Here is a 26,203-nt window from a genome sequence, read left to right on the forward strand (position 1 = left end):
GCATAGTGTTTCTACACGTTTAACATTAGCTGGTGGTATAATTAGCCGGTATTAAAGATTGTTCAACTCACAAATGGGTATATAAGACTTTAGTAAAATTTAAATAGGCATGAAAGATTGGATCGAAAGCATCAACTATTTCTGCGATGTGCAATTTGTGGTTCTTTTTCTTATTCGTCTTGTTCTTGGTTCGCACACAATTATTCTATTTTGTAAGGATGCAAAGGCACAAATTGAGAACCAAGTTTGCTACGTCTCTAAAAGAAAAGAATTTGTGATTGCTCACATTTAATATAGTAATATAGTTTACATGAACTTACTGTTGGCGTCGGCTATTGACACGTTAGTCTGTGAAATGACTATTAATCTTTGGTCCGATCCCATAGATCGTATACTCGAATTCTATTCGTTGCGTTAAGTAAAGGGAGATTGTATCGTTCAGGAACCAAAAATCTGAGTTGAAAATACTACGGCATGTGGCAAAGTAAATGAAAAAGCCCCATGTAGGACACTAACACGGATCTTTTTTTTTTTGTAACAGTATTTGAAAACGCTTAGCGCTGTTTTTTATTTTAGGGTTTATTTATTTCTTTTTTTGCTATTTATGCCGTTGCACCGCAGTAACTTTTGACAACGATGATGGAATGACTAGCTTATAAAAAGTGAAGCAAAAGACGTTTCATTTAGTGTTGCTCTTTTCATCGCCCCTTTTTAGAGACCAATGTCCTTTGCTACGTTCCCTGCTGCACTTCCCTACTTTGAAGAACTCCATGATTCAGCTCTTTTAGATAAACTTATATCAGGATTAGGTCAAGTCAACGAAAAAGACAGTATCATTATCGCTGATTTAGATCATTTGTCAATAGCAACGGAGACTGGAAAGGCAAGCAAGGAAGCAAGCAGCCACCCTTTCATGGAAGCATTTGATGATTTCGCCAACCGTACATATACAAACAACGGAGGCATCACCCACGCTTCTACGAAGGATGTTCTTTTGGACCTCTATTATGGCATTGAATTAGTCAAGCGCAGCGAGACGCACAGGTTGTTAGAACAAGCGTGGGCGCAGGATGCCATGACCACGCTCCATATCATCTTTTATGCGCGCTCCATTCATCGTGGCAAATCCCTCAAAGGCCCTTTTTTCAATGCTTTCTGTTGGTTGCTTCTACATCATCCTCGTACGGCTCTCGCCAATTTGTCTATACTTGTGGAGGGTACGGTAAGAACGGAGGCTCAACTTCAGCATGAGAAAAAGAAAAAGAAAAAAGACAAGGCCAGCTCTCAGGAGGAATGGGAAATGGTGAACGCTGGTGATGATCATGAGGAAGAAGGACAAGCCTATGAGCTGCTGAAGCATCGTGATTTCAAGCCGCACGGCTATTGGAAGGATCTTTGTACTCTGCTAACCATCTACTGTCAAGATGAAGTCAACGGACCCAAAAACGATGAATACCTCGCTCTTCACTGGATCCATCAAAGTAACCATACCTTGGGCCATGCGGATCGGAAAAAAGTCCGACAGCAACGTAAACAGCGCTATGAACGTCGCAAGAAAATGGCACCTGATGCAGCAGCTCGAGACATTGCCAAAAGGACGGAAGCCAAGCTAGCACAAGATAAAATCAGCCAGGCGGAAGCAAGACGTAAGAAATTAGACACGCGTATGCAAAGAAATGAAAAGGTGTGCGACCTCTTGACGCATGACACAGTGTATAGAGCGCTGCATTTCACGATTGCCCGTTTGTTTGCGGATCAGCTGAAAGAAGATATGACGCAGTTGCAGAAGAATAAAAGTAGAATGGAGGCAAGTGTCGGCTTCTCCAAATATGCTTTGGGTTATAATTTGAGCTTGGCGGCGAAATGGGCTCCTTCTCTGTCGCTCTCCCATGACAAGCATACTTTTTTGGCGACGTCAATAGCCGAGATACTCTTTCCACCAAAGGAGCATCAAGGAAAAGAAGAGAGCCGTGTTCATTATTTGAACCGAGTCAGAGATAGGTATCGTAAGCAGTATTTGGTACCCCTTCGTGAAGCATTGGACTTGACCGAGCATTATATGCAAGAAGGAAAATGGGAAAAGGTAGACATTCGGCATATGCCCTCTGTTTGTTTGGATAAGAATATGGGGCTGTTCTTTAAACACGCTCCTGACGTTGTGACAAAGTACATGCAAGAAGTAGCTCAAGGAAAGAAGAAGGTGAGCGGGGCTACATTGGGTCCTCATGAATTGGTGCACCAAGTGCAAACAGGCAATGCGTCCGGTAGTTTGGCTGAGCTTTTAAACAAAAATGAAGAGTTGAAGCATCAGTTTCTCACAGCACAAAAGCAGATGGTGAACGGACAATGGGAAACCCTTATTTCCTCCCTTCGAAATACTTCCCTCTTACAGCAGCAGCCAGAGAACGAAGAAGGCAAGGACAGTCAGATGAAGAAAAAGAAAAAAGCAAAGCGTGTTGATTTGGGCGAATGTATTGCTGTATGTGATGTCTCCGGCTCAATGTTCTGTAATTATAGTACGAAACCTGAGAATGCACCTATCTATGCAGCGATCGGACTATCACTTGTCATTACGAATCTTGCTAAACCGCCTTTTCAAGGAGGCATCATTACGTTTTCAGCCGAGCCTGAACTTTTTCATGTAGATACCAACAAGCCGTTCAGTGAACAGGTCGAGACGGTTCTTCAGAGCAATATGGGTTTCAACACAGATATAGGCAAGGTATTTACTGATGTCTTGTTACCTATGGCTAAAAAGCACAAGCTCGCTCCTGAAGACATGGTGAAACGTCTGTTTATTTTTTCTGATATGGAGTTTGATGCTGTCGATAACGGAATGGATAGGTTCATGACAACTCATGAATTTATTGCCAAGCAATTTGCAGAAGCCGGATACGAAGTGCCTGAGTTGGTTTGGTGGAATTTAGCGCTTGCACAGGTGTATTCGTCAGCGGGTGGAGGTTGGGGTAATCCAGCGCCTGCGCCGATGTCTTTGTCAGATCAAGATTGGAGCAATCCAGCGCCTGCGCAAGTGTCTTTGTCAGATCAAGATTGGAGCAATCCAGCGCCTGCGCAAGTGTCTTTGTCAGATCAAGATTGGAGCAATCCAGCGCCTGCGCAAGTGTCTTCGACAGCGGTTCGAATGAATGCGCCTGTAACAAAAGAGGATAGTGGAGTAGCGTTGCTTTCAGGGTTTTCGTCTGCTATGGTAAAGACTTTCCTCGACGGTGAAGTAGATGATGACGACGACAGTATGGAGGAGAAAGATGATGAAAGCAATCATGCGGACAAACCGAAGGAAAAGAAAAAAATGACACCCAAGGAATTCTTGTTGAAAGCTGTATACCATGAAAGTTTCAATGGCCTTGTCGTTATTGATTAATCAACTTTTATTATACCCTAATTTTATACATAAAATTTTAATCACCGCTATTCGTTCTCAATTTAAAAGAGAGGGGTTTTTTTTTCAAAATGTATACTTTTACCCATTTGGAAAAATTAGCAATTCTATTGTGTATATGTACATGTACATTTCATGAATAATGCAGGGCTTCAAAGGATAATGGACATCTTACAGTATTGTAACTGATATTTTAGATGAAATATATTTTTTTGGACAATTAATATTTTCATTTTAGACAAGTTGCAATTGTGTTGTAGACGAAAATATAAACCGTTCAAACAATGATTCAAATTCAAAAACTTGTCAGTAGTGCGAAACAAAACAAACAAAAAAAGCCGTACTATTCCTCACCTGTAATGATCTAAATCCTTAAAATATAAGTAAAACCGTGTTTATTACGGCGATACTTTCTTCTTCTTCGCTGGCTTGAAAGCGTCAGGTCTTACCGCTCCAGACCAAACTGCTCGAGATAGGGTCATCCTATTGATAGCAGCGTTAACGTCTCTCTGCCATAGCTTTAGACATTGCTTGCAATGAAGAACACCGGTACCCTCGAATCCAGGAGTATTAACAATTTGCATATCATCATAGAAGCAGAGACTGCATGTTTTAGAGGATTTGACAACAATCAATTGACCTTCAGCTTCATGTTTCTTCAGAGTTGCAAAAAGTTTACCGACAACACTACACCGTTGCCCTTTCAACTTGACTGCATCTTTATCAAACACAATCAGTGGCACCCTTCTAGGGGATTCCAAGTATTTATCAAGCCTTCACTTCCTAGCACTTTTGACACACATAATATTCTTCAGTGGGTGAGGTTGAATCAAACCTTTATCGGAACACATGGTCATACCATAAAAAAGTGGTCAAGCTTTTTGTAGTTCAGTCTATTGCAAGATAACGTCAATAAGACCATTATTGGCAACTTTTTTACTGATAGAGACCCATTTATTGGGTTCGATTGTATGTCATCCTCAATGCTGCTTGGATATCATTGATTAATAGAGTATCCAAATTGATATCCAAAATACTATGAACTTTTATAAAAATATTTAAAATAAATCTAAATTTAAAATGAATTTTGTTCATTTAAAATTGTAAATCGTCTAAAATGTAAGCTAAAGCTTTGTATTATGAAGCGGGCCTAGCTCCCGGTGGAGGTAGCTAGCATCTTGGCTTTCCAAACCGATGATTGTTGCGGCTGATTTTTTCAGCTTTGATCCCTTTCTCTCCGCTTCCTAGGGTTTTTTTTTTAATGCCGCTATCAAGGTGGTTCTCGGTCGGTGTTGGTGTTTAAACAAGCTCTGAATAATTGTGGTGCCCGCCCAGGCTTAATTAAGCAAGGTCACGAACCATGCCCAAAGTCTTAGCCTACCAATGGTAATGGTTAGTTTAGCCCCTTCCCCCTTCCCCCCATTTAAATAGTTATACTTTTTCGCCCACCACCACGGCACCCTGACCGACACTATGCATCGCTCCCTTTAATATCTCGTGTCCATTGAGCTTAAAAATGTCAGTAATAAAAATCCTTGTTCAAGAGTATGATGAAGCGGGTTTCCCGGAGGTTGAAACAGACAAAAGCTTCCCCTTTTTTCTACGGTTTAAACTTTTTTTCAGAAAAAGAAAAAAAGGGATTTTAAAATTTTGTGTTGGTAATTACTGTGTTTATTTCCTGTCACTGCATAGTTATATATCAATCCTTCAGAAAAAGAATATGGCAGGAAAGGCAATGAAAAGCTCGATTTCTTCTACTCATAATACTACCACAACGAATGCATCCACACCTACCAGCGATAATAATGATATGGCTACAACCACTACTACTACTACTACTACTAATAATAACACAAACACAAAAGGATTGAGTTGCCTCCGTTGTAGGAAAAAGAAAGCAAAGTATGGAGTATATTTCAACAGTTAAATTAGAAATTTTACATCAAAGCGGGGGAAACCATAGTGGGGGGAGGGTTTGTTTTTTTTTTTCTGGTTTTTTACCTTTCTTCTCCTTGTCAGGTGCTCGAAAACAAGGCCTACTTGTACACGTTGTGCTCGATCGAATCAACCTGTAAGCCATCTTTCAGTTATGTATGCAATCGGTCGAGTTCATTGATGCTGACAATAACGATTTCTTATTTTTGGATGGACATGGACAGTGTGAATACCCTGATGCGCCGCCCAATCTAACAGATCTATCGCAAAAAGTGCTTACCTTATATGATACATTACGACAATTAGAAGGAGAATTTCTAGTAAAATATATGCAGTCGTTGGATGGCGAGAATAACACCACCACTTTGACAGAGAATGACACATGGATGGAAACTATGCCTGAAGAGCATCCATTGGATCTGGATGCGATGGACGATGGTAAGGCAGCAGAGAATGCACGATGCTCAGTTTCCATAGCAACAGGTGCTGATGCCATAGCAACGACGGATCAACTGACACCGATGAGGACGGTCCGTCCGTCTCTCAAGTCCAACGGGTCGGATGGCGTTGAAAAGACGAATTCAGCGGAGGGTCCTGCTTTTAAAAAGCAAAAACGGATGGGGGAACGAACAGCTACCACCGCCGCCGAAGAAGAAAAAGAAAAAACAGCGGCGAAAGAGGAGACGATAACGCATTCGATCAGCCGTACGAGCAGCAACCTCTTAGAGCCAGCCGGGTGGTCCATGACACTTACCAATCAAGGTCTTTCGATACATGCAGTGACGCGGACGCTCAGTGAATTTAATGAGTTTGCAAAGAACCTTACGCGACAGCTGATGCGTGATTTTGGAGCGAGTTATCTACCACCCCATTGGGATGCGGAGGATGAAGAAGGTTATTACTATTACGTTGAGGAAGAAGGTGGGGATGCTGTGGATGGGCTACAGCAACAGCATGATCAGCAGAAAGGTTATTATTACGATTATCAAGAGGATGAACTCGACGAAGATGAATATCTGGTGAGAGTACCTGTTTACTCTACCCGTTCGCTTTTCTTTTCCGAGGAGGATTATCCACTCAGGACCAACACTATCATTTCGACATTGAAGCAACAAGGAAAGGGAGAGACATCGCGCGATGTTGTGCGGACATTGTTGAATGGTGCCGAGACATTAGTGTCGATTATTGAATCCCATATTCCGCATATGATACAACATCTGGATCGACGCTATGAATGGTTAGACAAACAGATGGGCGGTGATAACGAGAGCAGCATCCCAGAAGGAAAGGATGAAGAGTGGACAAACGTACCTCATCATTTATACCTACTGATGCGACAACTTGAACGTTATTTACCGACCTCTACCACGCTGGCGACACCGACACCGACGACGACGACGACGACGACGACGACTGCGACGACGACTACGTTTAAGGGTGAACCGCTGACACAAATTTGTATATTGACAGGTTACGTGGTTTCCGTCACATTATTGCCACGTATAGCAGACCTCACATGCCCTCCATTGCCGACGTCTTTATGGCGAAATTGCGCAGAATATGCTACGATGCTGCTGGTAGAACTTGTGCTCTCGTCGCCAGCACCGTCCTTCCGTGAGGAGAGAGGTGCAGCCTCATTGACAACGACATTTCCACTGATTTTATGTGCTGTCTTATTAGCATGGATCGACACAGACGTATCGTTATCGAACGAGTATAAAGCAGATACGATTGTTCATATCGCGCTACGTGTCTTGTGTGGTTCGCATGTGATTGTTGACTGGGAGAAACATGATCAGCAAGAACAAAGAGCATGGCAGATTCTGATTGCTTCATTGTTGTATCTGGATGTTTATTCGGCTACGTTTCGGTTTCGTCGACCTCAGATGAAAGGAGAAGGGATGTCGGAATTGTGGGATGTCGCGGTTCAGATGCCCTCACAGCATCAGGCGGGCGGTGTTCGAGAAACAGGAGTTATTTTAGAAGCGCGATTGATGCGGTTTTTGAGTAAAGTGATTTGTTTATTTTACCAAGTGGAGGATGAAGAAGAGAAGGACGGCAAAAAAGAGGACTCGGTTGAGGAGGAGGAGGAGGAGGATAGGCTGTTGATAGAGAAGGAAGAAACGGCTCATAGCGTGGGCCAGGAGGACGATGGATCTATCGTCAAGGACGACGACCTCGGAAAAAGAAAAAAAAAGAAGAAAAGAAAAGTACAGATACGAAAAATCGACGTGGATGATGTCTTGACGTTAGTGAGGGATATGGAACTATGGGAACAAGAGCTTCCAACGTGGGCTAAATGGGATGACCATGGGCTGTCTAAGGAGAAACAAGATGCTCCCATGGCTACGTGTACAATGACATCCACGGCAAAGACAACGAAAACAGCAACAAGAACAAAGATAGCAAGGGGGATGCAGGCATGTACTGCAGGAGTTGTCATGCACATGCATATGATTCATAATTTGATCAAGATCCTACTGTTTCGACCGTTTAGTACAATTACAAAAAATTACGACGATGGCCCTTTTGTGAATAGTGATAGAAAAGAAGAAGAGGAAGAAGAAGAAGAAGAAGAAGAACAGACATTAACAAAAACAACGTTTCTAGACATGTCCCTAAGCTCGGCAGATCGGTTATCTGTATGTCTAGCTTCTCTTCAACACAAAGACGGTTTCATCGGATTTTGGCATAAAACTGCTCTTCACTTGATACAAGATGTCTGTGATAGAGCGCTTACCATGTTTGATAAAGACGAGGAAGTCTTGCATCAAGTGATGATGCTTAAACAGCGTTTGAAAGAGGGTGAAATAAAAGGAAGACATCTAGCCTAAAAATGGTCACAGCGAGAGAACAAAAAAGAGAAAGCCTATTTGATTGGTCGAAAATGAAACTTTTTTCTTTTTTTTTTTTTTTTGTGGTCTGTGGATATGCATGGATATCATCCGCTCCAGAATACGTGTGAATGAATTTGTGTGTGTGAGCGAGAAAAAAAAAAGAGCGTTACTCTTTTTATTTCTTTTTTTCCGTCTCCTTTTTTTTTTGTTTTTGTTTTTTAGGATTTGCACTTAGCAGATTTTTTTTTTCTAGCGGAAATAAGAAAAAAAAAGAGTAACGCTCTTTTTCCTTTTTATTTATTTATTATTATTACCATTTTTTTTTTTTTTTTTTTTTTTTTTTTACTTGTCTGGATTTTTTTTTTTTTTTCTGTTGTTGTGTTGTTGTTGTTTGTTCTTCTCCTCTCCTTTTTTATTCTTTTTCTAAAACATTTTGTTAAACATTGAAACATTTGTGAAAAAGAATAAATCAAAACCAAAAATGGAGACAATTTTAACTACGGAAAATTACGAAGGCACATCCAAGAAGAGACCTTTGCCATCGTTTATAAAAAAGCTTTGGTTGTAAGGAAACTCATTCGTAATCTAGAAAAATACAGCAGAAAAGACGCACCCCTTTCTTTAACAACATTTAAAAAATATTGTAGTATTCTAACAGATAAAGCGTCAGCAGAGCACATATTTTGGGTAGACAGTGGACAAACAATATGTATTCCAAACGCCACTTCTTTTTCTCAAGTTATTTTACCAAGATTCTTCAAGCATAGCAACTGGCAAAGTTTTGTTAGACAACTAAATCGTAAATTTTCCCTTTTTGTTACAAAAATATATAAAAAATTTTCTAGAACGAAAAAAAAGAAAAAAAAAAAAAAAGCCAACGGTTGACTAACCATTTTCCTTCTTTTTTTTTTTTTTTTTCTTTCGTCATTCGATCATTTTTCTTTGAAATTTCCCTTTTTTTTTAAATTTTTTTTTTTTTTTTTTTTTTTTTTTTTTTTTTTTTTTTCAATGGCGCCTTTTATCATGCTTTACTTTATTCAAATTTAGTGTATGGCTTTAGAAAAGTCTATCAATTGAATTTGGCTTACGATGATACGTTTGAAAAAAGGACGGTTTGGCAATTTAAACACGAGAAATTTAGAAAAGACAGACCCGAACAATTGGTGGAAGTCAAAAGAAGAACACCCAAATTGTTGAGCCAGCAAAAGTTATTACAACAACAACAAGAATTGGCCAACGCAAGCACAGCAGCTTTATTGCAGCAACAACATCATCCACAACAACGTTATCAATTTAGTAGCAATCTTGCTGGTGACAATGGCTTTCTCAATCCTGCTACTTCTTCGGCTTCGGCTGCGGTCTTGATGACGCTTCAGCAGCAAAATGTGCTTCAAGACCATGTTATCAAGGAACAAATTACTGAGCTCAAAAGAAAACTAAGATCGGTGGATAAACGACGAGAAGATCTCTTCAGACAGACCATCAAACTAAGTCAGATTCAAGCTGAACAGAAAAAGGTAATTCTTGAACAGCCTCCAAGTGCGCTCTTGAAAAAAAAAAAAAAACCATGCATTGATTTTATATGGGTTTTTTACCATCAACAAAAAGACGATTCATGTATTAGTAGACTTTATTACGCGTGTCATTGAAAAGAGTAAAGTGCGTTCCAAAACCATGAAGAGGCCCTCTTTGTCTTTTGCGTTGACCACCCTTCCCTTTTCTTTTTGTTGTAGATCCTGATATCATTGATGATAGTTTACCGTTTCTCAATACAGGTAGAGATGGGAAAAAGAAAACAATCTATTCTTATTTCTTCAGCTATTAACCATGCCACTCCCCACCCCATCCCCCCTTCCCCTTGTTTCCTTTGCACACATAGTCAAAAATATAGCCAATCAGAAAGTACGCGATATAGAAGACGAAGAAATAGACGAGTTGGATGAAAGCACTCGATCTTATATTGATGGAGATATAGAAGATGAAGACGAGGACGACGATGAGGAAGAAGACGAAGAGGACGAAGATGGAGAAAGAGCGAAAATGACTTCTTCAGTGTATGATCCTTTTCATAGCGCTTCTCGTTCCAGTATTTTGTCACATCAGCCTCAACCCATACCCTCTTATTCACATCAGCCACAAGAACGTCGCAGCAGTCAACAACATCATCATCATCCTTCACTCCATCACCGTCACTCGAACAGCAGTAGTAACAGCAACAGTAGTAGCAATCATCATTCGACTCAACGCACGCTGGGAAACAACAGCAGTAGACATTCCAATGCTCTTCCATCCATTTCTTCCTTAATCAACCAACCCGTACATGACATTCTGCCTCCCATGAAAAGAAGGAAAAATACTGCGACTTGAACCTACAGACCATGTAAGGGAGAGGGGCGAGTGTTGGATGAATGAATGGATGTTCTCTTTCTAGAATGCCATTTTCCCGATTTAGATAGAAAGTTCTATATCGTCCATCACTGCTCCCCTCTTTCCTTGGATATTCTTGAAACACGAAAACAAAAAAAAAACACAAAAAAAAACTCCCTCCCCCCCCCTCTCTATTTTACCCCCATCCTTCATTCTTTTCTCCTCATTTTTTTTTTTTATGTTTTTGATATTGCTTTCCCCTTATTTACAAAAAAAAAATCACACCCCCCCTTAAAAAATGCCATACCCTTTTTCTTCTTATTTTTTTACTATTCTGGTTAAAAAAAAAGAGAGAGAAAAAAAAAAACCCCATCTTTCTAATGAAAAATATATCTGATAAATGTATATAAATTTTGATCTGATTTGTCTTTGGTGCATGGAAACGAAACACATCCATTTCCGCCCCCACCCCCCTTTTTTTTTTTTGAGAAAAAAAAATTCTTTAATTTTTCCAAAAGACCCTTTGGGAAAAGGGGGAGGGGACGAAATTGCCTTTTTTAGAAAAGAATTTTTAACTCTGTTTTAATAAAAAATAGAATCTTATTTTCTTTTTTTGTTTCGGAAGACGAGAAATCATCGCGTTCTCATGGTGAGAAAGTTTTTTTATTGTGCCCTTGGGTTACAATGTGCCTTTTAGGAGAAAAAAAATATATCTAGAATAGTTCGCCTATTATTCCAGTACGATTTTGCTAGTCGTAAGCTATAAACACGAGAATCCCAAAAAAATATAAAAAAAATAAAAAAAAGGGGACCCAAAAATGGGTGATTCTCATCTAATTGATATTGCATCTTGGACCCTTGTAAACAGAAAAATAAAATAAAATGGAGCATATTATTGTCCGTTTTTTGAGGGGTTTTATGCCTGCTCTTTTCTTTTCTTCGCATTATCCTTTCTACGCGCCACAATTGAAATTATGCACAGACCAACGCCAGTAAAAGTTTGCCTGTGTCATTTTCAAGACTGGTTTAGGTGTGGAGATGAAAGAGTGGACACCATTTATCTGCTCATAGGTTGGAAGCTTTCTTTTCTGATGATCAATAAATTATATCAACCAGCAAGATCTAACAGTAAAGTAGATACCCCTGTTTCTCGCGGAGCTGTATGCTTTTTTTTTTTTTTTTTTTTTTTTTTTTTTTTTTTTTTTTGCTCTTTTTTCTATTCTGTCTGCTAAACTGACCAAAAAAAAAGCATCAGGCCGGAAGGGCTAACACTGATGGGCGGGTATGATGTAAGGTTGTAATCATCCCAACACATTCTCCATTGGCTAAAAAGAGGTTCATTGTTAAAGAATGTTTATCAGATAAAGCTTGGGGGATCCCTTCATGACGTGGTCAGAAAAGCCGTGGTATCCATCATCACGTATCTTTTTGGAATGCAAACGCCAATCAAGTTTCTCAGGCAGAATGGGGGGGGGAAATTGGTTTTTATGATGCATGACTCTCTGTAACGATAATCCAAAATGATGGCAACTATTCTTTGGTGAAACACGCTTCTGCAGAATCCAACCTTCGTGGGAGCAGATGACTACATGCCAGAGGATGATCCTCTCTTTGTCATTTTAAGCCTGTTATTCGGATCGTCTAGAGTCACTCTTATCTATTGCCTCATGAATGAAAACGACCACACACATCTCTCGTTCGTTGGACAATGTCCGCTAGAGATGGATCCAACAATACACAGAAAAAAAAAAAAAAAAAAAAAAAAAAAAAAAAAAAAAAGCCCGTCTCGATCCAGAGGATAGCACAAAAAACACCTTTAAAAAAGGAATGGACGGTCTTTTTGCTTTCATCCTACACAAACCCTAAAAAGAAAAAGCGCTCGGGTTTATTTATTAAAACAGACAGTACATTGAACACTTTGCCGAGGCGGATCGGTGTCCTCCTTTTTTTTTTTTTTTTTGGTGAGATATAATAGGATTTGAACTCTACAATGAATTTTGTTTTTAAAGGTAAAAAGTAGGACTTGTTATATGCTTATTGTTATTGCTACTCTCATTCACTGTTTTACTGCAATCCCATTCTGTTCTGTTGGCAGTAACAGTAGCAGTAGCAGCAGCAGCAGCAGCAGCAGCAGTGGTTGTTGTTGTTGTTGGATAAAGTAAATGAATGCTAGTATTGGAAGACAAGGAGGCCAATGAGACGGAGGAAGAAACAGGTGATAATGCTGGTGTTGTCGATGGCGAGAGGAAGGATGACAATGAATGACTACTGCTATTACCATGCACCGAATTGGCCGAGGACATGGTGGGCATTTTTGGATTATCTTCCGAGGAACTACGCGGACAGATGCTTGATGTGTTGGGTATATTTGTCTCACTAGAATGGCTGTTGCTGTTGCTGTTGCTGATGTTACTACTACTACTACTACTACTACTACTACTATTGTCTGTATTCTCATGAGGTTGATGCTTGACCGAAAAAGCAAAAGAACCCTCTGTTGTGGGTAGGATGCTTGGTTGTGCTGATGTCTTCTTCTGTGCCACTGCCGCTTTCTCAGATTCTTCCTCCTCGTTTTCGTTGGAAATATCCCGTAATAAAGGAGAATGATGCTGTTTTACAGTGAATTCTTGCTGATTTTTGTGGTGAAAATGGAACGACTGTGGCTGTTGCAGCTTTTGCTCCTCCTGTGCTTGCTTCTGACTACCACCGTTGGTTGTAGAAAAGTACTCTTCATCACTCTGATCTTCGTCTTCCTCTTCAGCAGCCAACACACGACGATTCGTTCGTCTTGTGCGTTTGTTCAATACTTCTTCTGCTTTGGCTATCGTATTGCACAGTAACAATCGTTCGCGTACATGGTATCGCTGCTTGCTTCGTTTATCGTCTCGATCCAGCTTTTTACAACCTAATGTCAACGCCTTATTGGCTATTTGACGAGGCGAAAGCGTGGATGTACTCGAGAAGATAGTGCACGGAGCCGATGCTAAACTGCCCATGTTGCTATTCTCTCTTCTTTTTGACCAGATCGTGGTAGCCATGGTGGGGGGGGGACGATTGTATTCTTTTTTTTGTTTTTCGGGGTTTTTTTTTCTTTCTCTTTACTTCTCTGCAGCCAATGAGGTCGCTGTGGTGGTTGCTAATGCTGTTGCTGTTGCTGTTGTTGCTACGTTTTATAGTTGGTCAGTAGAAAACATTCAATGAATAATGAATAGGATGCGTCTTCACTCTACAAAGTGGGATGAAAATGAAAAAAGAAAAAGAGATCAATGAAATCAAGTCCACCACCACAAAAGAAAAAAAAAAGTCAGACAAGCTACCACGGGTAAGTTCGGAATAAACCCACATGAAAAACTGTAACTTTTTGTAAAAATGCGGGGACTTCCAATGAAATTCATTTTCTCATTTTCCGTGGGTTTTATTTGTCTTTATTTTCGTTAATCTCAACCCATCGTTTCAATTACTCTCCACATCAAAAAAAAAAAAAAACCAGTCATGATGCATTGCCAACAGGACGTATTATTTCATAACGAGGAACAGGAGAACTACTACCACGATGATTCTGCTACGGTGGCGGCGGCTGCTGTTGCTGAATGTAGCATCAACGATCCTTTCCACTTCATCGAACACGATCTTGATCCCATCATGATCGCAGCACGATCTGAATACAGAGACAACAACAAAGCTCCTCGGTGGCGGTATTGCACAGAGCCAATCATATCCATCCTTGACAAATCCGTTCCGAATCATGCCTTTTTTACCCATAGAAAAGAACATTTGAATATCATAGCACTCGGTAGAACAGGTGATGGGAAATCCACTTTACTGAATGATATGCTAGGAAAACAAGTGTTTCATCACAAACAATCAGCCAAGGTGAGCCCAATGCACACATATACACTCGGGGATACGCGCATCCGTTCTTACCTCGTTCTTTCCCACAAATATCAAAACAAAAAAAAAAAAAGAAAATAGTCGCAAACGAAACAAGTGCAAACGGCGAGTGGGTTCTGGGCGCCCTTGGATCGTTTTATGCATGAGAAGGAAGATTTTGGATGCTACATCCATGCAACAGACACGCCTGGTTTTGGTGACTCTCTTCATCGGGATGACTATTTTCAAAGCATCATCCAACAAGCCATGGTCGATATGGCTTTGGATGACGGCATTCATTGCATTTTATTAGTCTTTAAAATCAGCACAAAGTAAGTTGGTTCCAGATCTGTTCCTTGCTCTCATCGTGGTCCTACAACCCTACTTTGCCTCAAAAAGACCTTCCCCTCCAATTTTTGTTTTGTAAAGGGAACGGTGTGGATAACAAAAACCCCTTCCCTTTTATTCACTGTAGTGCGGATATTATCTTTAAAACGATGGACACCTTTGTTCAGTTGATATCACCGCTCATGCCACAGGCTCAGCCAGTGCAGCAGCATGACGACGACGACAACAACAACAACAACAACACATCCACGCATGCGCAAGAACAAACTGCCAAGTCCGTTTGGAAAAACGTTCTCTTTGTGTTCACCCACGTGGACCTCAGTCATGCCCATGGATACTACACCGTCAACAGTAAATACCATGCTCGTAAAATCGCCTTGAAATCGAAAATTTCACGTGCTTTGAAGGAAAAGTACAGTGTGACGGTAGACGTGCCCATGCTTTGGATCAGTACCAAGCACGAGACGTGTGCTTCTTTGAAAAAAGACAGCGCCTCCACAGGCGAGTGCGATTGTGAGTTGCGCTGCAAATATCACTCGGATGCACGACGTAGGTTCTACGAACAAGTCTGGAAAAGAAGAAACGATCCCTTCATTATGGCTACTTAATGCATCTGATAAACCAAAAAATGACAAAAAGACAATGCATAGAACCGGTGTATTTCATCATCCCCCTCTCGTGTTGCTTGATTTTCCCGTCAAATGATGCGTGCATAAAATAATCTGCCTCTTTTTGGTACACTCCTCCAAAGTCGTGACGTAAGCGGCGCACTTTGGAATTCCCTTTTTCTACACTCGGAATAAAGAAAAAAAAATACAGAGAGAGACGCGCAATAGAGTTCCTTTTTTTTTCCTATTACGACCTTCGTCACTGCATAAAAAAAAAAAATACAATACATAGATATGAAAAGAGAAGGAATTAAATCGTATTACCAAGCGAAAATTGAGGGTTGCGAACTTCTTTTGAACCAAAAGTCTCAAGATTTGAGACGATTGGAAGCGCAAAGAAATGCTTTGAATGCCAAAGGTAAAAAAGAAAAAAGAAGACAAGACATTCGCAGCAAACACATCGTGCAACGTGGAGAATTAAACATAACCCTTGGACGATGCTCTCATAGTGCGTCTTTTAAAAGAAGAACTGCAATTGTTACAAGAGCCCGGATCGTATGTGGGTGAAGTCGTCAAAGTGATGGGCAAAAAGAAAGTGCTTGTCAAGGTACGATGAGATAATGTCCACTGTGAATGCAGCAGATGCACAAAAACAGCATCCGATAGGACAAGAAAAGAGATCAGCCTTCTAATGTGTTTCTTCCCCTTAGGTTCATCCTGAAGGCAAATTCGTAGTTGACATTGCTTCGGATATCGACCTCAGTCAACTTACACCCACAACACGTGTTGCGCTCCGTAACGATTCCTACCAACTTCATAAAGTATTACCCAACAAGATTGACCCTCTCGTATCACTCATGATGGTCGAAAAAGTACCCGATTCTACTTACGAAATGGTGGGTGGTTTAGATCAACAAATCAAGGAAATCAAGGAAGTCATTGAACTACCCGTGAAACATCCTGAACTATTCGAATCGCTGGGTATTGCTCAACCCAAGGGTGTATTGCTGTATGGTCCTCCTGGTACAGGTAAAACACTATTAGCAAGAGCCGTCGCCCATCACACAGATTGTCGTTTTATCCGTGTCTCGGGTTCAGAATTGGTACAAAAATATATCGGTGAAGGTAGTAGAATGGTGAGAGAACTTTTTGTCATGGCCAGGTAAGAGAATAAAAAACCATCCATCACGTTATCCGATGTAGAGACTCGTCTGCTTTTCCCAACTCCTTTTTGAAATGGATAAAACAAAACTCATTGTGTCCTATGTTAACGCTGCTTTAGAGAACACGCTCCCTCTATTATCTTTATGGATGAAATCGATTCGATCGGCTCAGCTCGTATGGAAAGCGGTGGAGGAGGAGGAGGAGGAGATTCTGAAGTACAAAGAACAATGCTGGAATTATTGAATCAGTTGGATGGTTTTGAAGCTACAAAGAACATCAAAGTGATCATGGCCACCAACCGTATAGATATTCTGGATCCTGCATTACTACGTCCGGGACGTATTGATCGTAAAATTGAATTCCCTCCACCAAGTGAAGAAGCTCGTGCTGATATTTTAAAGATTCACTCACGTAAAATGAACTTGACCCGTGGTATCAACCTTCGTAAAATTGCAGAAAAAATGAGTGGAAGTAGCGGTGCTGAAGTGAAAGCAGTTTGCACGGAAGCGGGTATGTTTGCTTTACGTGAACGTCGTGTTCATGTGACTCAAGAAGATTTCGAAATGTCTGTGGCCAAGGTGATGAAGAAGGATTCAGATGCAAACACCAGTTTGAAGAAGCTTTGGAAGTAAGAAAGATGTCAAATAAAACAGTTTTTCTACAACTTGCAAGCATGAAAGGATATACTATCAATAACTATCATAATAATCATCTTTAAAGAAAAGAGGGGAGGTGCAGGGGCGGGGGCGGGGGAGGCGGGGGCGAACTATACTCTTTTTTTTTGTGTGTACACTATTGAAACTTTTTGTCTTTTTTTTCCAGCCATTGGGGCTAAGAAGAGCATCCTCCTCTGTATCGAAAAAAAAGGGTGGAGCATGGTTTTTACATTAGACCCTATTTCAATTCTTTGGTTGCCTTTTCTTGTTGATCCAGTTTCTTCTGTAGTTCCGCTAATTCGGCTTCCAATGTGTGTAACTTGGTATCCAGTAATTCTTTATAGTCCTCCTCTGATATTTCACGAATAGGGAACCAGCTCGGTAAATGAATATGTTGTAGGAAACTCTTCTTGGGTTGATCATCCTCGTTGGGATAAACATCTTCGCCATCCAGGCTACCACTTTTGATAATGGCCTCTTGTCGCCAATGGTTCACTTTGGTGTAAACAAACTGAAGACCTGAACAAAGCGCACCCATCACGACCGCGCTGGGCAGTGCAGCACGAGGTCCTTTAAAAATACCATTGACTAATCCACCCGTCATGGTGCCTGCTAAAGTACTGCTTAGCATAGCATCGTGATCTTTAGTCACTGAGTTCTTTAGCCCAAAATAACTATTTTTCTGTCGTTGATAACTTATAAACGTTTCTCGAACCACTAAAAAAAGACATCACTCTTTAGATATTGCATCGTACAGGCTTTGAAGAAGGAAAGCGCTTCGTTTTCATCAATATACTCACAGAAAAATGTTGACCCGTACATGCCAGAAAGTAAACAAACGTTGAAGGCAAACGTCTTTACTGGCTTGTTGAATAGAGTAGCTGTGGTCGCTCCTACCGTTCCACCCAGGACGGCTATGCTTATTGAATCCACCCACCATACCATAATATTTCAAACTGTCTTTAGTAAAAAATAAAAAATATCTTCGCGGGGGTGGGGGTGGGGTGAGGGGAGCATCATGTTCCTTACCTGTCAAAGTCGTTCCTACAAGAACATTTTGCACGGCTTCTTTGGTTCTGTTGCTGCTCATCTACGACAAGGAAAATGTCAAACGATCCAAGTCAATCAAACCATCCGCCATTTCCATCGTTCCCTCCTATAATAGTGCAAAAAAATAAGTTTTCCATACTGAAATGCAAGTTGTCTTTTGAAGGATCGATCGGCTTGAAGAGTTTTCGAAAGTCTGGGGAAACTCTTTTTCCTTTTTTTCAGGGTTTTCTTTTTATTCCCAAAAAAAAAAAAAAAAAACCAGCTCAGCCAACAATTTGCATAAATCTCAAATTCTTTTCAAACTGGCAAAAAGAGTTCTTAGACCCTCTTTCTTTCCCTTTCAAAAGATCACCTTATTTCACTTGGCCATTCCATGTCCTCAGTTGACACTACACTTCAAAGCCAAAACAGCCATGATAACAACAATAGTGTTCATGTCAATACTATAAATTCAACGACTACAGAAAGACGACAAAGACTACAACATTATTTATCTTTACAATATGTCGACTTTGATCAAGCAATGACGACGGACCGATTGAAGTCGTTGTACTCTGATTTTTCCAAGCTCAAGCTACTGAACCCTTATGGTTATGTAGCCAATATCAACTATTGGAAAGCAGTGATGTTAGACTGCAATTTACACGGTTTCCTGTCCACGACAGAAAATAGCTGCTTCATTGACTCTAACGAGCTGGCAGAATTATTTTACCGACCCAAGATGGGCAAACCTCTGTCCATGGATAACGTGGTGGTAAGTAGGTCATTTCTGCGCCCGCAGTTGAATAGTATACTCATCCTTTCGACGAATTATTTTTTTCACAAACAACGTTAGGAAGAAATAAGCAAAGAAGAAGGCCCTCTCCTACTACAAAATGATTACGAAAAGCGATACCCAATCAAAATAACAATAACCAACCGCAATGAAGGTTGGTTTCAATGGTTATACCATTGGATGATACCGAAAGAAACCCCCAAACATCTGTATATTGTTTTGCCTACTGTACATGAATTCTCTAGGAAAATAATAGAACGGCATTATCAGACACCTTTATGCAGTTCCCTAGACCATACGTTGACATTCTTGGAGTTTAAAGAGAAATATGGAACGATGACGTCCCCTGAAGAAGGGACAATACAGTTGAGTGATTTAGATTTGATATTGATTTTGCGGTATCTGCACGCTCATCACGGCGTAGACGTAGAAGAGACGCAAACAACCACCCTGTCAAGGACCATCATCATTAAATTTCCAACGCATCGAGAAGCCGTGAAAGAGTCGGCAAAGATAGTAGAGAACGATAAAGCGATCGTTAAAGTGAAAAGTATGTGTGCGCTTCTAAGTCGGCAAGTGAACGAATTACAGGTCAAGTCAGAAGAATTACTCAATCTGTCACGAGAACAGTTGAGAAACAAGCATAAGTCACAAGCTGTCTACTTCTTGAGAAAGAAACAAAAAGTCGAACGTCTCTTGGAGAAGAATCTGAAAGTCTTGGAAACGATGGAGACCGTTCTTCTTCGTATTGAAACAGCCCAGAACGACTTGCAAATCGTCCATGCCTTTAATCTCGGCGCAGATACATTAAGAACACTATTACATCAAAAAGATTTCAACGTAGATACTGTGCAAGAGACAATGGATCATCTGCAGGATACCTTGGACGAACATAAAGAAGTAGAGGATACTTTATCATTAGGTAATCAAGCGATTCATAACGAACAGATAGGCGGCAAAGAGGGCCAGAAAGAACTAGAAGATGAATTAAACAATCTGATGATGGAAGATAAAGCGGCACAACAAAAGCTAAAGAACCAACAGCAGGAACACAGCAGCCACCCGTCGCACCATTTCAATAGCCAACCAATCGAGACAGAGTCAGAATTACTGCGTCTTCAAACAGTCCTAACATCTTTGAACAATACCTTAACACAGCCATCTGTATCTGCTTTAGAAAAACGGCCATCGAGCATGAAGAATAGCAATAAAAAACAAGAAGCTTTACTTTCTTCTTGACACTGATAAACGAGAAACCCTTCACTTTCTTGTCTTTGTAAGCTTTCCGTTTTTCTTTTTTTTTTTTTTTTTTTCCCCCAATTTAGTCATAATGTAAGCTTATCAGCTCTGTGTTTCAGGTGACGATGGGTTGTGGGTCACTGGAGCAAAAAAAAAAAAAAGTTTCCAGCTCGGATTTGGAAAAAAAAAAGAAAATATAGTGTTTTAGCTTCAACTCTACACAATTTTATTGGACAATATATATATTTAATTTAGATAATTTTAAATAACTTTAGAATGAAATGGTATAATATTCTTGGACAATTCATTGAATAAATAATTGGAGACATTTTTTTGAAGGTCCTTGGACATTTTCAGTGGATAGTGGCATTACGTTAAAGTACTACGAGACGTACTGAGTATTTTAGTGTGACACGCTTATCAGCAATAGATACAGGGTTGTGGTTTACGAGACTTTATTCAGGATCATATGAATTGATCTAAGCGTTAAACTGATCCCAAACACGTTCTTCCGCCACGTAGATAACCGTTGTTGTTGTCAATCGTAATAAAAAATAGATGTTGTTAAACTCAAAGCATTTCCAGAAAATAAGTTTGACATCTTTCCTTTGATTTCTATCTTTTTCTTCTATACTTCTTTCCTCATCCTGATAGCTACTACTCACCATGTACAAAGCCAAAATCTTGCAAAAAAATAAATCGGTGGCAGAAACCCATAAGAATAAAGTCAAAAACGAGTCCTTCCGTAAGTAACACATGAGCGCGCTGCCACAAATAGGTTATAGTGGTAACCCTCAATTCATGTTTCGTATGACTAGTAAGCATCGAGTGCAAGGATTGCAAAACACGCGGACATTTCAACAAGGCATACCATGAATGCAAGTTTTACAAAGCAGTTTCTGCGCGTGATGGTAAGTAATCATGCTCTCACTGCAAGACAAGTTTATGTTTGCTTAACAGAAATTTAGTTGGAAGTAGCGGCAAGAAACGTAAGCAATCAGCTAAAACCAAGGAAGAAAAGAAGCAAACAACTGGAGATATCAAGTGCTTCAGTTGTGACTTACAGGGTCATTCTACTTCTCGTTCCCTCGAATGGAAAAGTTGCCAAAGGTTATACAGCCCAACTCGAACAATTCTGCAAAGTCTTCAACTTCAAAAAGTTTGGCTTTAAGAGGTAAAACCTATAGAAGAACTTTTTCAGCAAAATTATCCCTAATAGTAACCACACCCGTATCTTTGCTTGTGTCATAGTATAACCGCTTTGAAGGAAAGTTCTGATGTAATGTTTCGAAACATGGTTAGGTCGGACGGTTTTACTGTAGGCTTTTTGTTCAGCCGCAAAAAGAAAGCAAAAGAAGACATGACCATTCATAATCACACCTTGACTTTGGGAAGATTTTTCTCATGACGAAATACAAGACAATTACAGACCCGCTTTCCTTGATCCAGGGCGAAGATCTGCCTTCACAGCGGCAATCGGACTAGATCATAACAAACATTAAGTACCCAGCTGCTCTACCAAGGAATATTATCGTATGACCAGAAGTACCAGACACGCTGCAAAGCTGGAAAAGAAGAAAGCAGGCACAATTAAAATGATCGAAAGTGGCATACCAACCGCCAAAAACTTCTATCATCAAACAACATGACCATCATGTACAATATATATTGCAGCACTTCGAAGCCTTGTTCTCTTTTTACGGCGAAAGAGCTGCTGAAGACATATTTTGTCTATACCACGGTCAGGAGCGTGCCGCCGGCAACAGGGTCAATATGCTTATTAATGGAACCACAAAGTACAATAAGCAATTGAGGTTGAAGAAGGAGAAAGATCGAAACAAGTGGCCAAAGAAGAATACCGACAGAATGGCCTTTTGTAAACGTAAAAAGAAGAAGAAAAAGAAGCAAAAGGTTCCAGAAGAGAGGAAAGAAGCAGATGCGAGAGAAGTAAGCGATGCTCTCGCTAAGAAAGATAGGTAAGGTTTTTGGATAATTAGCAATTCATCCACTATCCGTAGAAAGATTGATAGAATTCATGATTTCTACAGCACTTCCCTGAAGAACAAGTGGAAGCCCGAACCCTTTAGTGTAGGCAACACTAAAAAGGTCCCTTTGGTTGTAGTTGCTAATGGCATGTTCGGGAAGACTGCAATGCCCATCAAAGGCCATAAAACTGGTCCTTTGGCGTGCCTTAAAGCGAAGAGAGGCTGCTGGTGATTTACTGACGACAACAATTGATGAATACAAAACCTCTCGAATATGCAATAATTGCCGTTCCAACAATCTTGAAGCATTGAAGACTGTTCCCGGCCAAAGTATCCTTGCCTGCAAAACCTGTTCAATACTTTAAAACCGGGACGTCAACGCTGCTAAAAACATGTTGGCAATTAGCGTTTCGATCTAGAAGTTAACAGGAAGACTTGCGGAGTTTTCTAGAAAACCAAAGTCACTCGCAAGCACGAAGCTGATTTGATTTTTACATTTAAGCGTCTCAATTTTTATGTAGTTCGATCTTGAAACTGTGACTTAATCGTTTCAAAAATTTGTTTCTTTTGTCTAGTTATATTGCGGCTTCGTTTAAACCCAAAGTTAAAAAACTGTAGCGCCCATAGGAAAAGCTTGGCTGATTTTTTTCTAAAATAAAAAAAGACCTCATCATATTAGGGCTTTCCCTTCTGCAGCAGAAAAAAAAAAAAAATATTTTCTTTTCCTTTTTTCTTTCTCTCTTTCTCTTTCAGCTTTAGAAAAGAGAGTCTCATTGCTCCTACATATTACGCTTCGATTACAACAGAAAAGGCCTTTGTCTTTTTATCAACGCCAAATTCAAATAATCTGTAATTATCATTAAAGTACAAAGTTTATTGAATGCATAGAGTCAATTGAATTAAAAAAGAAAAAAAAAATTGTTGTATTTGGCTTTTAGAAATACACTTTCTTTTTTATTTTTGGCTCTATAAACACCTACACAACACACACACACACACACACACACTTATACATCCTACAGCAAAAAGAAAACTGTTTATCATTAGTGAAAATTCTTATTGGCTAGATTCATATCTATCAGCAAAAAAACAATGTCCTCAATGGAAAATTCTTCAGAACAGCAAGAACAGGAGCAGCCGCCTATAGACCAGCAGTCGCCTACATCTGATATCCATTATACATCAGATGTTTATAAGCAACAAATAACCAATAACGATATAGACAGTAACAATAACGCATACCAGCATAGACGTACAATTAGTAGCAGTAGTAATAATAACAGTAATAATTATGTAGATAGTACTTTTAGCATCAGCAACAACAGCAATAATAATAATCCATACTCTAATTATTATGCACCGTTATCTCAATCATTTGACGCCAATAAACAAAATAATATCAACAATGATACTATACCAATAACAATGACGACGACGGCGCATCAGCATGAATATAACAATTACCCTACGCGTACTTCGTTTCGCACTCCTACAACAACGGAAGGAATGATGACCGCCAACAACAATGGCGGCGGCCATCATGAGTTGATCAACGATCAGTCGCATTCACTCGATGCCGAAGCTGTTGTTGAAGTGTCACCCAATGAACGTTATGTCAGGCTCAACACTCTGCTCGGTAAAGGTGCTTACAAAGTAGTTTATAAAGCCATCGATCGCGAGGAAGGATATGAAGTGGCATGGAATACCATGCAGGCCATGGCATCCCTCAACAACAACAAGGATTTGGAACATGAGATACAGATTCTCAAATCAGTGCGTCATCCAAACATTATTGCATTCCATGACGCTTGGTACGGCGAGAATGAGTTTGTGTTTGTGACAGAACTGATGACGTCCGGTACACTGAGAGAATATATTCGCAAACTGGCACCTTTACCCAACCTCAAAATCATCAAACGTTGGTCTCGACAGATTTTGAAAGGGCTGGCCTATCTGCATGGTCATGAACCCCCTATCATTCACCGCGACATCAAGTGCGATAATATCTTCATTAACGGTGCCCATGGTGAGGTCAAGATTGGTGACATGGGTACTGCTGAAATGAAGTTGGGCAAGAAATATACACTTATTGGCACGCCCGAATTCATGGCACCCGAAATGTACGAGGAAAAAGGATACAATGAAAAAGTCGATATTTATGCTTTCGGTATGTGTCTGTTGGAAATGGTAACAGGGGAATATCCTTATGGTGAATGTAGAAATGCTGCTCAAATTTATAAAAAGGTGTCAGCGGTAAGTTATTTTGTATATCTATGATGAGGGACCCTGCTGTATCACTCATCTGCTTATTAATGTTGAATCGGTATAGGGGATTAAACCAGCCGCTTTGTCAAAAGTGCATAATCCGGAAATTCTCAATATCATTGAAAGTTGCCTTGGTCCGGAAGACCAGCGTATGTCAGCTCAAGAAATTCTGGAGCATTCATTTTTGGCAGTGGAGCCAGACGTCGTTCTGTTGGCAGCTGATCCAGACAATATTCATCTCACCCTACAAGTCGTTTTCAAGGGGATGGATAAACTTTCCGTCAAGTTTGATTTCAACGTAGAGACCGATACAGCAGAAGAAGTAGTGCGAGAAATGATCGATGAACAGGTGCTTCCTGAACGTTACCAACAACATATTACAAAGGAGATCAATCGCATTTTACGCGATATCAATAAGCCTACTGAATCGGAACAAGTGGATCAGGTCCATCGATCGGTCTGGAGAAGAGAAAGCGATATTCGCACCGAGTTAGACAGAACACGGAGAGAATTGAACCATGCGACAGATCGCGTATTGGAGATCGAGCAGAAATGCGAAGATTTCGAAACGAGAGCGAGAGCAGCTGAAAGTAGATATCGGGAGGCTTTGAGAAGTTTACGAGAGTTAGAAGAACTGAAAATGTCTGCAGCGACGTCACCTGTCACAGCGGGTAATCCGAATACTCCTACAACATCTGCTGCTGCGAATGAGGATGAAGGTCAGCGAAAGGCATCCATCATTGATAGTATGGCGAATATGTACATTTACACTGGGCATGCCGCACCCCCTGCTGCCGCCGCCGCCACCGCTGTTCCTGCAGAGGATAGAGAAAGAGAGAAATTAGTCAATCACATTTTAGATGGTATGGGTTTCGATTTTGATAGAAGATCGTTGCCATTAGCCGCAGTTCATTTACTTTGTTGGTTTTTTTTTTTTTTACTGCTTTAGAGTACTCCGATGACACAGATATCAGCGTGTTTGTAGGTGATTGCGCTCAGGCTTCCCATCGTAGTATCGACAAAGCGCACGAATGGGCTCGCAAGCTCCAAAATCAAGATATCATGACGGTTGGTGATTTACGTGATTTGCATGATGAAGATTGGGCTGGTATCGGTTTAACAGTTTTCGCTTTAAGGGCGTTAAAAAATATGTTGAAAGGTAAAAGATTAGCCGCAGCGCCAACCGGTAATACCATGACCTCTATCAGTACGTCAACCAATAATAACAATATACCTCCACCAACACCTGCAACACCCTCGCAAATGCCCTACTCTACAGTTCCATCTCCTCCGCCTTCCCAGACCATGCATTCACCTCCCCTTCCGCCAATATAAGCATTCCACCACAATGCTAAATCTGCCCTATGGTCTTTTTCTTTATTTAAAGGGTCTTAGCCATTGCCATGCCTGGCCCTTCTCCCCTTTCTTTATTTTACTTGTATCATTGATTGTTGCTTTCTTTTTTTTTTCGATCCATTATCATATATATGATGATATCAATAAATAATGTTACAAAAGCCCTCATAAAAAAGACAAGCAAACACAAAATCTTCTTTTATTTGATATACATAGTAAAGTACAGGAGTTGGAAAAAATGTAAATGATTAAAACATGTATTAGGGGCGAGGAAAAAAAAGCGAAAGGCGTAGGGTTATTGACATTGTTTTCCTAGCGTTTTTTTTTTGTTTTTTTTTTTTTTTTTAA

The 26,203-nt window shown here is 40.2% G+C and overlaps 14 protein-coding genes across 14 annotated transcripts; 10 read left to right on the plus strand and 4 right to left on the minus strand.

Annotated features, from left to right (window-relative positions):
- Positions 1-576: 576 nt before the first annotated feature.
- BDF20DRAFT_976701 (uncharacterized protein) lies at positions 577-3,721 on the plus strand. Its single transcript, XM_053085081.1, has 3 exons — positions 577-2,264; positions 2,322-2,960; positions 3,135-3,721. Exons 1-3 carry the CDS (start codon positions 722-724, stop codon positions 3,380-3,382), a joined length of 2,430 nt encoding a protein of 809 aa, XP_052934812.1. The 5' UTR covers positions 577-721; the 3' UTR covers positions 3,383-3,721.
- Positions 3,697-4,104, minus strand: BDF20DRAFT_878032 (uncharacterized protein). The gene has a single exon (XM_053081478.1). The coding sequence runs from the start codon at positions 3,982-3,984 to the stop codon at positions 3,799-3,801; it is 186 nt and encodes a 61-aa protein (XP_052934813.1). The 5' UTR covers positions 3,985-4,104; the 3' UTR covers positions 3,697-3,798.
- Positions 4,105-8,528: 4,424 nt separating this feature from the next.
- On the plus strand, positions 8,529-9,910 carry BDF20DRAFT_600348 (HSF-type DNA-binding-domain-containing protein). The gene is made up of 3 exons (XM_053075844.1): positions 8,529-8,736; positions 8,820-8,971; positions 9,220-9,910. The coding sequence occupies exons 1-3, from the start codon at positions 8,654-8,656 to the stop codon at positions 9,819-9,821; spliced, it is 837 nt and encodes a 278-aa protein (XP_052934814.1). The 5' UTR covers positions 8,529-8,653; the 3' UTR covers positions 9,822-9,910.
- Positions 9,911-10,672, plus strand: BDF20DRAFT_600308 (uncharacterized protein). Its single transcript, XM_053075843.1, has one exon. It carries the CDS (start codon positions 10,000-10,002, stop codon positions 10,537-10,539), a length of 540 nt encoding a protein of 179 aa, XP_052934815.1. The 5' UTR covers positions 9,911-9,999; the 3' UTR covers positions 10,540-10,672.
- Positions 10,673-11,165: 493 nt separating this feature from the next.
- Positions 11,166-11,695, minus strand: BDF20DRAFT_878048 (uncharacterized protein). Its single transcript, XM_053081479.1, has 2 exons — positions 11,677-11,695; positions 11,166-11,610 (listed from the first exon to the last, which is right to left on the minus strand). The coding sequence occupies exon 2, from the start codon at positions 11,482-11,484 to the stop codon at positions 11,233-11,235; it is 252 nt and encodes an 83-aa protein (XP_052934817.1). The 5' UTR covers positions 11,485-11,610; positions 11,677-11,695; the 3' UTR covers positions 11,166-11,232.
- On the minus strand, positions 11,166-13,577 carry BDF20DRAFT_988847 (uncharacterized protein; the record flags this gene model as incomplete). Its single annotated transcript, XM_053085285.1, has 2 exons — positions 11,166-11,627; positions 13,014-13,577. 2 exons carry the CDS (start codon positions 13,575-13,577, stop codon positions 11,493-11,495), a joined length of 699 nt encoding a protein of 232 aa, XP_052934816.1. The 3' UTR covers positions 11,166-11,492.
- Positions 13,578-14,181: 604 nt separating this feature from the next.
- BDF20DRAFT_822399 (uncharacterized protein) lies at positions 14,182-14,745 on the plus strand (the record flags this gene model as incomplete). The annotated part of the gene is made up of 2 exons (XM_053077691.1): positions 14,182-14,412; positions 14,512-14,745. The coding sequence occupies 2 exons, from the start codon at positions 14,182-14,184 to the stop codon at positions 14,743-14,745; spliced, it is 465 nt and encodes a 154-aa protein (XP_052934818.1).
- Positions 14,709-15,512, plus strand: BDF20DRAFT_600470 (uncharacterized protein). The gene has a single exon (XM_053075846.1). It carries the CDS (start codon positions 14,907-14,909, stop codon positions 15,363-15,365), a length of 459 nt encoding a protein of 152 aa, XP_052934819.1. The 5' UTR covers positions 14,709-14,906; the 3' UTR covers positions 15,366-15,512.
- Positions 15,513-15,609: 97 nt separating this feature from the next.
- BDF20DRAFT_878055 (peptidase 26S subunit) lies at positions 15,610-17,262 on the plus strand. The gene is made up of 4 exons (XM_053081480.1): positions 15,610-15,783; positions 15,875-15,972; positions 16,076-16,527; positions 16,648-17,262. Exons 1-4 carry the CDS (start codon positions 15,660-15,662, stop codon positions 17,159-17,161), a joined length of 1,188 nt encoding a protein of 395 aa, XP_052934820.1. The 5' UTR covers positions 15,610-15,659; the 3' UTR covers positions 17,162-17,262.
- Positions 17,263-17,292: 30 nt separating this feature from the next.
- BDF20DRAFT_600397 (uncharacterized protein) lies at positions 17,293-18,471 on the minus strand. The gene is made up of 2 exons (XM_053075845.1): positions 17,986-18,471; positions 17,293-17,902 (listed from the first exon to the last, which is right to left on the minus strand). The coding sequence occupies exons 1-2, from the start codon at positions 18,128-18,130 to the stop codon at positions 17,424-17,426; spliced, it is 624 nt and encodes a 207-aa protein (XP_052934821.1). The 5' UTR covers positions 18,131-18,471; the 3' UTR covers positions 17,293-17,423.
- A 4-nt stretch (positions 18,472-18,475) lies between these two features.
- On the plus strand, positions 18,476-20,299 carry BDF20DRAFT_878067 (uncharacterized protein). The gene is made up of 2 exons (XM_053081481.1): positions 18,476-18,989; positions 19,071-20,299. The coding sequence occupies exons 1-2, from the start codon at positions 18,609-18,611 to the stop codon at positions 20,247-20,249; spliced, it is 1,560 nt and encodes a 519-aa protein (XP_052934822.1). The 5' UTR covers positions 18,476-18,608; the 3' UTR covers positions 20,250-20,299.
- A 584-nt stretch (positions 20,300-20,883) lies between these two features.
- Positions 20,884-21,366, plus strand: BDF20DRAFT_878072 (uncharacterized protein; the record flags this gene model as incomplete). Its single annotated transcript, XM_053081482.1, has 3 exons — positions 20,884-20,994; positions 21,068-21,160; positions 21,218-21,366. Coding segments are annotated over exons 1-3 (263 nt in total), but the record flags the coding sequence as incomplete, so codon positions are not given.
- A 318-nt stretch (positions 21,367-21,684) lies between these two features.
- Positions 21,685-22,427, plus strand: BDF20DRAFT_878076 (uncharacterized protein). The gene is made up of 2 exons (XM_053081483.1): positions 21,685-21,854; positions 21,934-22,427. The coding sequence occupies exons 1-2, from the start codon at positions 21,785-21,787 to the stop codon at positions 22,227-22,229; spliced, it is 366 nt and encodes a 121-aa protein (XP_052934824.1). The 5' UTR covers positions 21,685-21,784; the 3' UTR covers positions 22,230-22,427.
- A 481-nt stretch (positions 22,428-22,908) lies between these two features.
- BDF20DRAFT_878084 (kinase-like domain-containing protein) lies at positions 22,909-26,201 on the plus strand. The gene is made up of 4 exons (XM_053081484.1): positions 22,909-23,083; positions 23,173-24,487; positions 24,564-25,362; positions 25,449-26,201. Exons 2-4 carry the CDS (start codon positions 23,327-23,329, stop codon positions 25,832-25,834), a joined length of 2,346 nt encoding a protein of 781 aa, XP_052934825.1. The 5' UTR covers positions 22,909-23,083; positions 23,173-23,326; the 3' UTR covers positions 25,835-26,201.
- Positions 26,202-26,203: the final 2 nt, after the last annotated feature.

This window comes from Mycotypha africana, assembly GCF_025528875.1.
Source record: "Mycotypha africana strain NRRL 2978 chromosome Unknown BDF20scaffold_7, whole genome shotgun sequence".
NCBI classification, from domain to species: Eukaryota; Fungi; Mucoromycota; class Mucoromycetes; order Mucorales; family Mycotyphaceae; genus Mycotypha; species Mycotypha africana.

Excerpts from the sequence above, each read along its gene's own strand:
- BDF20DRAFT_976701 (XM_053085081.1), top strand. The coding sequence starts at position 722 with ATGTCCTTTGCTACGTTCCCTGCTGCACTTCCCTACTTTGAAGAACTC. Across the intron at positions 2,265-2,321 it reads GCAAACAGGCAATGCGTCCG|CACAAAAGCAGATGGTGAAC; the intron begins GTAGTTTGGCTG and ends AGTTTCTCACAG. Across the intron at positions 2,961-3,134 it reads GTATTCGTCAGCGGGTGGAG|CGGTTCGAATGAATGCGCCT; the intron begins GTTGGGGTAATC and ends TGTCTTCGACAG.
- BDF20DRAFT_878032 (XM_053081478.1), bottom strand. The coding sequence starts at position 3,984 with ATGCAAATTGTTAATACTCCTGGATTCGAGGGTACCGGTGTTCTTCAT.
- BDF20DRAFT_600348 (XM_053075844.1), top strand. The coding sequence starts at position 8,654 with ATGGAGACAATTTTAACTACGGAAAATTACGAAGGCACATCCAAGAAG. Across the intron at positions 8,737-8,819 it reads TTTATAAAAAAGCTTTGGTT|TATTCTAACAGATAAAGCGT; the intron begins GTAAGGAAACTC and ends AAAATATTGTAG. Across the intron at positions 8,972-9,219 it reads TTTTGTTAGACAACTAAATC|TGTATGGCTTTAGAAAAGTC; the intron begins GTAAATTTTCCC and ends ATTCAAATTTAG.
- BDF20DRAFT_600308 (XM_053075843.1), top strand. The coding sequence starts at position 10,000 with ATGCCACTCCCCACCCCATCCCCCCTTCCCCTTGTTTCCTTTGCACAC.
- BDF20DRAFT_878048 (XM_053081479.1), bottom strand. The coding sequence starts at position 11,484 with ATGCGAAGAAAAGAAAAGAGCAGGCATAAAACCCCTCAAAAAACGGAC.
- BDF20DRAFT_600470 (XM_053075846.1), top strand. The coding sequence starts at position 14,907 with ATGGACACCTTTGTTCAGTTGATATCACCGCTCATGCCACAGGCTCAG.
- BDF20DRAFT_878055 (XM_053081480.1), top strand. The coding sequence starts at position 15,660 with ATGAAAAGAGAAGGAATTAAATCGTATTACCAAGCGAAAATTGAGGGT. Across the intron at positions 15,973-16,075 it reads AAAAGAAAGTGCTTGTCAAG|GTTCATCCTGAAGGCAAATT; the intron begins GTACGATGAGAT and ends TCTTCCCCTTAG. Across the intron at positions 16,528-16,647 it reads GAACTTTTTGTCATGGCCAG|AGAACACGCTCCCTCTATTA; the intron begins GTAAGAGAATAA and ends ACGCTGCTTTAG.
- BDF20DRAFT_600397 (XM_053075845.1), bottom strand. The coding sequence starts at position 18,130 with ATGGTATGGTGGGTGGATTCAATAAGCATAGCCGTCCTGGGTGGAACG. Across the intron at positions 17,903-17,985 it reads GTACGGGTCAACATTTTTCT|TGGTTCGAGAAACGTTTATA; the intron begins GTGAGTATATTG and ends GTCTTTTTTTAG.
- BDF20DRAFT_878067 (XM_053081481.1), top strand. The coding sequence starts at position 18,609 with ATGTCCTCAGTTGACACTACACTTCAAAGCCAAAACAGCCATGATAAC. Across the intron at positions 18,990-19,070 it reads TGTCCATGGATAACGTGGTG|GAAGAAATAAGCAAAGAAGA; the intron begins GTAAGTAGGTCA and ends AAACAACGTTAG.
- BDF20DRAFT_878076 (XM_053081483.1), top strand. The coding sequence starts at position 21,785 with ATGACCAGAAGTACCAGACACGCTGCAAAGCTGGAAAAGAAGAAAGCA. Across the intron at positions 21,855-21,933 it reads CACAATTAAAATGATCGAAA|CCTTGTTCTCTTTTTACGGC; the intron begins GTGGCATACCAA and ends AGCACTTCGAAG.
- BDF20DRAFT_878084 (XM_053081484.1), top strand. The coding sequence starts at position 23,327 with ATGTCCTCAATGGAAAATTCTTCAGAACAGCAAGAACAGGAGCAGCCG. Across the intron at positions 24,488-24,563 it reads TTTATAAAAAGGTGTCAGCG|GGGATTAAACCAGCCGCTTT; the intron begins GTAAGTTATTTT and ends GAATCGGTATAG. Across the intron at positions 25,363-25,448 it reads AGTCAATCACATTTTAGATG|AGTACTCCGATGACACAGAT; the intron begins GTATGGGTTTCG and ends TTACTGCTTTAG.